Source organism: Gastrolobium bilobum, unplaced genomic scaffold (assembly GCF_033153095.1).
Source record: "Gastrolobium bilobum isolate Gb01-03AN ecotype WA unplaced genomic scaffold, APGP_CSIRO_Gbil_v1 utg44190, whole genome shotgun sequence".
NCBI classification, from domain to species: Eukaryota; Viridiplantae; Streptophyta; class Magnoliopsida; order Fabales; family Fabaceae; genus Gastrolobium; species Gastrolobium bilobum.
The window spans coordinates 1-10,207 of NW_026899223.1; the positions used below are offsets into that span (position 1 = coordinate 1).

The 10,207-nt window shown below is 40.3% G+C and overlaps 1 protein-coding gene across 1 annotated transcript; it reads left to right on the plus strand.

Moving 5' to 3' along the window:
- Positions 1-90: 90 nt before the first annotated feature.
- On the plus strand, positions 91-1,821 carry LOC133288526 (uncharacterized). The gene is made up of 2 exons (XM_061486305.1): positions 91-822; positions 1,636-1,821. The coding sequence occupies exons 1-2, from the start codon at positions 91-93 to the stop codon at positions 1,819-1,821; spliced, it is 918 nt and encodes a 305-aa protein (XP_061342289.1).
- The last annotated feature ends 8,386 nt before the right edge of the window (positions 1,822-10,207 follow it).

Genomic DNA, 10,207 nt, shown 5'->3' on the forward strand with positions numbered 1-10,207 from the left:
AAATGTTTGACAGCCTTCCTGGAGCTCAAGTCGAGGCTGGTGTCCGCACCCATCATTCAAAGCCCAGATTGGAGTCTTCCTTTTGAACTAATGTGTGACGCCAGCGATTTCGGCTTGGGAGCAGTTCTTGGGCAGCGAAAAGACAAAGTCTTCAGAACTGTTTACTACGCTAGTAGAACTCTTACTCCGGCACAAGCCAACTACACAGTGACGGAGAAGGAGATGCTGGCAGTTGTATTTGCATGTGACAAGTTTCGTTCATATCTAATATGCTCCAAAGTCACAGTATTCACTGATCATTCAGCAATCAAGCAACTCTTTGCTAAGAAGGATGCCAAGCCAAGACTAATTAGATGGGTACTGTTGCTCCAAGAATTTGACCTTGAGATCAAGGACCGGAGAGGAAGTGATAACAAGGTGGCTGACCACCTATCTCGATTAGAGAGGGCAAGCCCACAAGAAGGAGATCATATCAAGGAGACATTCCCTGATGAGCAGCTTCTGATGATCTCTGAAAAACAAGCTCCTTGGTTTGCAGATATTGCAAACTACCTGGCTGCCGGAATAGAGCCATACCACTTGAATCACCAAGGGAGAAAGAGGTTCCATCATGAAGCTAAGCAGTATTTCTGGGACGACCCTTTGCTCTACAAAAGGTGTTCTGACCAATTACTTCGAAGGTGTATCCCTGAAGGAGAACAACAGAAAATACTGGAGCAATGCCACAACTCCCCTTATGGAGGACACTTTGCTGGAGCAAGAACAACAGCTAAAGTGCTGCAGTCAGGTCTATACTGGCCCTCCTTGTTTAAAGATGCTAATGTTTTTGTTAAAAAATGTGACAGGTGCCAGAGAACAGGGAACATTACAAGAAAGCATGAAATGCCCCTTGTTCCAATAATGGAGGTTGAATTGTTCGATGTATGGGGCATTGATTTCATGGGGCCTTTCCCACCTTCCTTTGGAAACAAGTATATACTTGTTGCAGTTGACTATGTGTCGAAATGGGTAGAAGCTGTTGCTACCCCCACCAATGATGCCAGGATAGTGCTGAAGTTCATCAAGAAGAATATTTTCACTCGATTTGGAACCCCTAGAGCAATTATCAGCGACGGGGGTACACATTTCGTGAACAAACAATTCCAATTGCTCCTGAAGAAATATGGAGTGCAGCACAAAATTGCCACCCCTTACCACCCACAGACCAGCGGGCAGGTAGAGGTGTCCAACAGGGAGATAAAAAAAATCCTGGAAAAGGTCGTAAACCCAGATAGAAAAGATTGGTCCAACAAATTGGATGATTCCCTATGGGCGTATCGAACAGCTTATCGAACGCCCATTGGCTGCTCCCCCTATAAGTTGGTGTTTGGAAAAGCGTGTCACTTGCCTCTGGAACTTCAACACAAAGCATTCTGGGCCATCACATTGCTAAACATGGATTCCAGAATGGCTGGGGAAAAGAGGTTGCTCCAGTTGGTTGAACTGGAAGAATTCCGGAGCAAGGCATATGAAAACGCCAACCTCTACAAGGAGCAGATGAAAAAGTGGCACGATAAAAAGCTTATCAAGAGAGAGTTAGAAGTTGGAGACAAAGTGCTGCTGTATCGATCCAGATTGAAACTGTTTCCTGGAAAGTTGAAATCAAGATGGGAGGGACCTTATGCAATCACTGAAGCACTTCCCAATGGAGCATTTACTATTGCTCATGAAACATCTGGAGCAACGCTCAGGGTAAATGGACACAGACTCAAAAAGTATAATAGAGGGATCAAGGAGCATGAGAGACTGACTTCTCATCTCGATGACCCAGCTGAAGTCTGACCCAAGGAGCAACAAGTCGAGCTAAGACTATAAACGAAGCGCTACTGGGAGACAACCCAGATTTATTTCTACGTCATTCTTTTTATTATTGTCTTTGTTTGAGAAAATTAATGTGCTAACCATTGCAGGAAGCTAGTTTTGGGGTTGCTCTTGAGCAACCTGATCCCAAAAGCAAGGAGCAACCAACACTTAGAATTTGATCCCTCAATGTTGAAACCAAGTTCTAATTGGGCTGATCCACTTGCCCCTTTTAACCCAAGGGCCTGCAATGGGCCGCATGCGAAAAGAGAGAGAGAGAAAACCGAGTGGCGGAAGCAACGGAAGGATAACAGCTCCACGTCGTGCTGTCACATCCCTCCAATCAAGCGGCAGTAGCAGTTTCAAAAAGAAGAAACCGTCAGAGCAGAGGACAGTTGCTTTCCCCCAGGCATTTATGTGCAGCAGACGCTCTTCTCCCCCCATATCCACCACTCAGCAAAGCCACGATCACCACCATACAGAGCGTTTTAACCTTCCCATCCTCTCCTTCGTTCCTTTATAAACAAACACAGAACTATTATTTCATTCTCATAATCTTTTCTCCTTCAACCCACAAAAATCCAACCTTTACTCCCCACTCCATCCCTCCTACTCAGAACCTTACACCATGACACGTCCAAAGGCCATTATACCTGTTGCTTCTATCTCCAAGAAGAGGACCCGAACAGGGAAAAAGCTCAAGCCTGAGCAAACCACAGTCGACCGCACAGTCATACCAGAACGGGGCATAGTCCTCAGTAGCTCCAAACACGGAGATCTCGACCGATGGCTGACCGAGGATATAGCAGAACTGGATTGGGAACTCTTCGTTGAGCCTCCCTCAAGAGCTCGCACCGAGTTCGTGACTGCATTCTTGGAGGGGATGAAGAAAGAAGATCTCCCAAAACTCCTCATCAGAGGCGTGAAAGTAGACTTCTCCCCTGAAGAAATCAACGAAGCATACAACACTGCTTCAGTTCCTGCTGAACAAGATGAGTTCGATAGATACTGTGCTGGCCGAGGAGATGAGGCCATAACTGGAGAAGTGCTCCGAGAAATAGGCTCAGAAGGAGCAACCTGGGGAACCAAGGAATCCATCCCTAGGAAGCAACTCAAATTCGAAGCAAAGGTATGGATGCATTTTATTAACTCCCGTCTGATTCCCGTGAGCAATGACTCTAGAGTAAACTGGGAAAGAGCAGTGCTGGTCTTCTGCATCTTGACTAAGAAGAAGTTTGATGTTGGGAGGATTGTTTACAAACAACTGGTGGCAAATGCACCAAGAAACTCCCCCTTCTTTTTCCCTTGTCTGGTCACTGAAATGTGCAAGAGGTCTGGTCTAAAGGCCAATATCCCGATTTCGGATGAAATCATTCCAGAAGGGTCGGACATTGATCAGTCCACGATAAAAAGAATCAGAGACAATGAAGGATTGGAAAGTGAGGAGGAAGAAGAAAAAGAAGAGAAAGAAGAAAAAGAAGGAAAGGAGGAAGAAGAAGAAGCTGAAGTTTCGGGCAATGTGAAGGAAGAACCTCAGAAAACTCCAAGAAGGGAAAAACTTCCCTTTAAGAGAGCTCCTGCAAAGAGTGGACGAAGGCAGTTCCTAGTCGAGACAACTGACATGACTCAATGTCAAACTATGTTCGGTCTCGGAGCAGACCTTCTAGCCACTCAAGTGCAAGCCTTAGAAGACACAGTTGGAAGGGAGCTGCAATCTCTGAAAGAAGCCAGCTTGCTCATTAACAAAGAAAAGGTGGCCCTGCAGAATGAACTTGACCAGATAAAAAATGCTGGACCACTGCCTCTGAAAAGGAAGATTGAGGAAGGAGAAGGATCCTCAACCTTGCAAAACACGGTGAAAGACCTGGTGAAAGCAGTAGAGATGATGAACAAGAAAATGGAAGAAAGGGAGCAAGCCCACGAAAAAAACAGAAAAGACTGGAAGGAGGAGATCGGGCTCTTGAAAGATGAATTGATGAAGAACAAAGAGGAGGAAATTCAACTCCGATTGTACTACAGAGCTCGGGATCAAATCTTCGCCAGTAACTGGGGAGAAAAATTCAAGGGACAAACTCCATATCCACCGTTTCCAAATGTCTTCCCTCCAGAAGCAATAACAAATGCTCCGTTTAGCGGAGCAAGACAAGAAACTGGAGAGCATTAAGGGTCGCTACGGTGACCCCAGGTTCATTCGTTCCCTATCCTTTTTAACTTGTTTAAATCTGTTGGAATGAATGCCTGAAAGTTTTGTGGTGGAATGTTACTGACTTTGCTCTTAGATAATGACTTCTGCGGTGTACCAGGGATTCGCCACCCTGTTCTACTTTTTTTTAAAAAATTATTGTTTTTAATTTTTGCTAAGTTTACCGTCCTAAGTGTCCTGATATACTCAATGATTACCATGCATAAAAAGCAGCACTCCAAAAATCGGACACTCTGTTATTCAGTGGACTTATTGAGTTACCAAGGAAAGAACTTCAGGCTTTTTAAGTAAATTACTCTGCCCCTGGTTTAATTTAAAAAAAAAAAAAGGGTCAGCTCCTCTGCTCCAAAAATTTCGCTCAAAGAGCTCAAGTCATCAAGGTGAGAGCAAGAGCCGCTCAAAGAGCATGCTGTTGAAGGTCAGCCTTATGCAAAGACAAGGGTAATTGACTTCCAATTAAAAGACTTGAAAAGAAAGAAAAAGAGAAGGGAGCTAAGAAGTAAGAGAAGAAATCAAGCCAAAAAGTTCAATCCGGAAGCAACTCTGTGGGAAACTGACTAAAAGAGTGGAAGAGGTCACACACACAATGAAGCTGGTGAAACTCACAAATCAGATGAGTGCTCTAATGAAGCAATGGAAGGAGTTAAGTTAACTCTTCATCGATAATCTCAAGGAGCATTAGCCTGCCACAATAAGACTGTTGGTTGTGAAGGATTACTCGGGACGAGTAATATCTAGTTTTGGGGTGTTGATGGTCCTCAAGAGTTGAGGCCCATTAAGTGTAAATTATTCCACAAAACCCATGTTTTGATTATAAATCACTCCCTTCAACCTTCTTCTTTCCATATAGAGCAACTGTTTTGAATAGTGGACCAGAGCAATACCGAAAGTGGGAGTTAAGGTAGACCTGGAGCAAATTTAACATTATCTTTTTCACATATGACTATTGGGTTAGTTTGCTTTGTTCAGGACACCTAAGGCCCATCAGAAGGAACCACAAAATGAAGAGAGAAGAATGAGTGTTGCGCAGAAAGCCTGCTGTAGTACAACAGCAGTCAAAGGAAGCAATGGGAAGCCGCCACGTCAGCCACAACAGAGAAGTGGAGGTGCTACCTCTGCTACAGTACGAAAGCAAAGAAGCTGAGCAATCAAAAGCCGCCACGTCAGCTGCAGCAGAAGGAGTGGAGATGCCTCCCTGAATCCGATACTCCCACTCACAAAGGGAGCCAAAAGCAAGGGGGACCACTTCCATTTAAGGCCAAGCTGGCAAGAAGCAAAGCTACCATTGGAGAGGATTTCTATTCGGAGCTGAGCTGGAAAGAAGCAAAGCTACTATTGGAGAGGATTTAAACAAAGCACGACCCTTGATGAAAGGAACAATGAAGATCAAATGAAGAACCCTATAAAAGGAACAAGCAATCCTCATAATCAGGGGCGCCCATCCTAGGACTCGTCTTCTTTTTGTTTTCTTTTTGTAAAAATGCTCACTAGGAGCTAACTTTCTCTAAGTAGGTGAGGGTTCCATAGAAGTAATCCCTTTTGTCTTAGGATAACTTTGTAAGGAACACGTATTTTATAAATGAATTTTGAGTTGCTCTTTGCTTTAATTTATTGATTTTGTGAAACCCTTTGGGCTGGCAACCTCATCCCGGGACCACTCGGTTGATGAAACACTGACACGGGCGTGTGGAGCATTCTCAAGATCCTGGGGTAGTTTAGCCTGAAGAAAGGAGGGAGAAACACCTGGAATGTGGAGCACTGCCATGTGAATCCATGCTCTTTTGAGAAGGCATCATGGTTTCCTTGCATATAACTCCAAGTACTATGGAGTAACGTGGAGTGTAAGGCCTTACCCTATGCTTACCTATAGCAAAACAAGGGAAGGAGCAAAATCCACTTGTAAAATATGCTACCAAGCAGAGTTAACCAAAGGGATGAAAACATGGAACCCGTAACACCTACTTGACTTTTTCTGAAATTAATCTTAACTTAAACTTCTATCACAACCTTTTCCTCACGATAACTGAACTGTGTTTTACCAGCTGATGCTCTTACTTTCATTTCGTTGACTGCTCTTGAAGTTACATAAATTGATGCCTTTTTATTCGATGACCATGCTAAGTCATTCACTGCTCTCATCTGGTTTAGAATGGTTAACATTGTTTAACTAGCTGCCCAGAGATTGCTCTTTGTGAAGCTTAGCTGAGAATAGTACTTTCTTTTATTGCTCCATTTTACAAATTAAGTTTCCTTTAGCGCTTCTTACTTCACAACTGCTCCCTGAGGACGATAAATCTGGGGCTACAATACCCTATATTGCTTGACACGTACGCTTGTGTATAGTTGAAGAGGGTTGCTCTTAGTCAGAGTAGATTGCTCCTGTTGGCAATCCTGATTATTACTCTGCACTCTTGCTCTTTGAAAAGATATTCCCGAGCAGCTCCCGGTTCGACCAAGCAGTGCATAAATGGTAGGATGGTGAGTTGGTTTAATGACTAAAATGGTTGAGATAGTTGAAATAAATGTAAAATAGCCCTTAGGCCTAAATGAATAGGTTTGGGTATTAATATTGTGAAAGTGAATTGATTGCCTTGCAATTGGTTGATGACCATTGTTATTTGATCTATATAGGTTGCCTTTCACGGACTCGATAGAGGTGGATTAAGCGTTGAGCTTGCGTTGAGGAGCATTACTTGCGGAGTTAAGGTAAACTCTTGCCTCTCACGGAGGGTAGTGGTTGGATTGTGTGCTCTTTGACTTTTTATGAAATGTATGTTCATGCATTATTGTCATGATTATGTGACATGCTTGGAGCATGTTGTGTGACATATCTGTGATCTATGGCCAGTAGATGTGTGTGGTTTGGACTTCCGCTGGTGATATCCCTTTGGGGGATTTCGGTCGGGTTTTGTCGTGGGTCCGTCTCTGGGAGCGTACCAGGATGATCCAAACGTGGGTCTTTCGCTGGATAGGTCTCTTTGGAGTTCCAGTTGGGTTTTTCGATAGTCGTCTCAACCATGGGAGAGACACCAAGAAGCTTCTCGGGAGTTATATGATGGGGTCCTTGAACGGAATCCTTATGTGGATGTTCTTGGATGTGAGCCCAGTGTGATGTGATTTTGTATGTTATGCATTCTATATGATGATCATTGTAGGCACAGTGAGTGAGCCATAGGGTGGAGTGATCCTCCAGTACCCTTGATTTACTGAGATATATTTGTATATCTCACCCCGCGTTTGGGGATACCATTTCAGGTTTTAGTGAGCATGGAGGATCTTCGGGCAAGAGGCTTGCTTAGAGGAGGATTGGATCATGGTGTGCATACGGAGAGCATAGCATTTTGGAGGATTACATTTGATGCACATAGCATTGTTTCTAGCATTTTGGACTTAGGTTATGAACATACTGCATGTTGATATTGCCATGCTTTTGGGTGTTCTGACTAGATTCTAAGTCTTTGTAGTTGATGTATATTATGCCTCTTGTTTATATTGTTATTTTGGTGAGCATGAGACTTGTCCATGGCCACATGTGGTATCTTGAGGCATTTGGAGACTTATTGTTGTAAATGAGCCATATGAAGTCAAATTGGCAAGTAAGATGATGAGTATTGTAATTGATGCATTGGTATAAGATTATGCATGATGGAAGGACTTAGAGCCTACATTAGTACTTGTACAAGTTGTATAATTAGTATTAAAGTGTTAGGGGTAGAACACATGGTTTATTTTTAAGTTAAAAAGCTGTCAAAATGTGATTTCACAGTAGGGTAATCGATTACCTTCAGTGTGGTAATCGATTACCTGAAACAGGGGACGCAAAATTGAGCCACTGTGAATAAAAGTAATCAATTACTTTTGGGATGGTAATCGATTACCTAGATCAGTAATCGATTATCTATAGCATGATAATTGATTACCCAAAACAGGAGAGCCAAAAATTAGCTACTGCCTCATTCTGGAATGATTACTCTAATGATTCATGAATTTTATGCATTATTTTCTTGCAACCAATTTATCCATTTGATACATCATTCAACCTAATTCATAACCACTTGATATTAGGTTAATTTCACATCACACACACAAATCTTACACAACACTTTAACTTATATTCTTTCACACATAATTTACATACACTTTATTAGTGTAACTTTTTTTACAAATTATCAGGTTTACAAACTTACATGATATAAATGACAACTTGCATTCTTTTATTATTTTCTTTACATAGTCATATTGAAATCTATATGAACTCATTTACCTTTCTCAAATCAAATCCCATTAAACTATGTTCAATCTTCATTATTTTTATTAATTGAACATTACACAATATTTAATTGCTAATTTAGATAATCTTAATCAATTAATCCTATGTTGGCCGAATTGTTCATGTCATTATCCTACATGGTTAACCAACTTAATCACCTTATAATTCACATTTATTTACACTACACAATTCCTTAAACACTCTTGTTCAGTTTCAAAGTCATTTCTTGACATAAACACACTATGTTTTCCAATGACACTTATATATTTCCTATGTCATTAATTTGATTTCCTTTCAATGTAAATCGCTTTAAATCTTAATTAATCACACACTAGGTATACTTTAAACAATTAAACACAACTAATTATTAATCATAGCTATTTAAAGTGTTCATGGCCGAATGGCCTTAATTAGGAATCCATGGATTCATCTCACATTTTTCAATTGATTTCTCTTGAACCAAACATCATTAAATTATCCTACAACCTTAATTTCATTATAACATTTCATCAAACACATAGTTTACACATTAAACCATATGATCGCCGAATTACATGTTGTAAAAATACAATGTTCTTTAGCTTGTTTTAAATATCTTCAAGCATAGTTTCACATAGGTTTAACATACAACCTCAAAACAATTTCAAACCACACCAAACAATATCAAATATTCATGATCTTCAAAAACCCTAATCAAACTTTAACACCATAAAATATCAACTTCCAACCATCAAAATTAAGAAGTAATAACTTGAATAGCTTCCTTGAACACCAAGCTTTCTTTTTCACCAACCAATTTATCAAAACTCTAACTTTCTCTCTCTAGGTGAATAGTACCAACTCTCTTTGGATGAAGGTTTATCTCACTACAAAGCTCTTCAAGAAGAAAAGAAAAGAGATTTAAGATCACAAGATCAAAAGCTATCACTTTTGTGTAATAGATTTTCTCCAAAAAGCGCTTAAAATTCAAGAACATCCATTGTCTCTCTCTAGGAGTATGGTTCGGCCATGGTGTAGCAAGAGGAAGAAGAAACTTTCGTTGGACACCAAGGAAGAAGAATGACAACCAGTTACACTTAGTGAAATATCATTAAGTTATCTTACTTTTACACTTTACCACTTTACACACTTGCTTGCTTTCTATTGGTCCTTTGTTTACAAACATGCATTGTCATCTTTCTATACAACATTCTAGAACTCTTCCACCTACAAAAAACCATCTAACATGTGCAAAGATGACTAGGATTGCTTACTTGGCATTTCTACACTTTAAGACTTTCAAACTTTTCAACCATTGGTCCATTTGTTCAAGACTAGTCAACCTTGATTCTAATTGGTTAGTCAACACTTAATTTTGACCTTTAAGAATATAATACACAGAAGGTGACAAAGAATCAACCATACATCAAAAATCTTGCAAAGAATTCACAAAGTTAAGTTATGTTACTAACTTAACAACTTTGCATTCATCTTTGACCTAAACCAATTTTCATTGGTTCATTAATTTTTCTTACTTTGACCTATTTTTAGAAATTAATCTAGACATTGTTTGAAAATAATAAGATCACTTTAAACCTATGAAATTTACTATAGAATTTAATTACATCATTAAAATCAACCTTTGACTTAACCTTGGCCAATTACCAAAGTAATCCTGACTTTGCACATAATGACATCTACGTCCTCACATATACCTTATGCTTATTTTAAGGTCCTTCTAGAATTGTTTGGCATGAACTGTACTCTTAACTTACTTTTCATGTCAATTACATGATTTATCGTTTATCGTTTCTTTGAATACATATTTAAATTTCCACTTAAACACTTAGTTAATTCATTGTCATCTATTTGACAGTGAAGGTTGTTATAGCCTCCCTAACATATAATCCGACCAG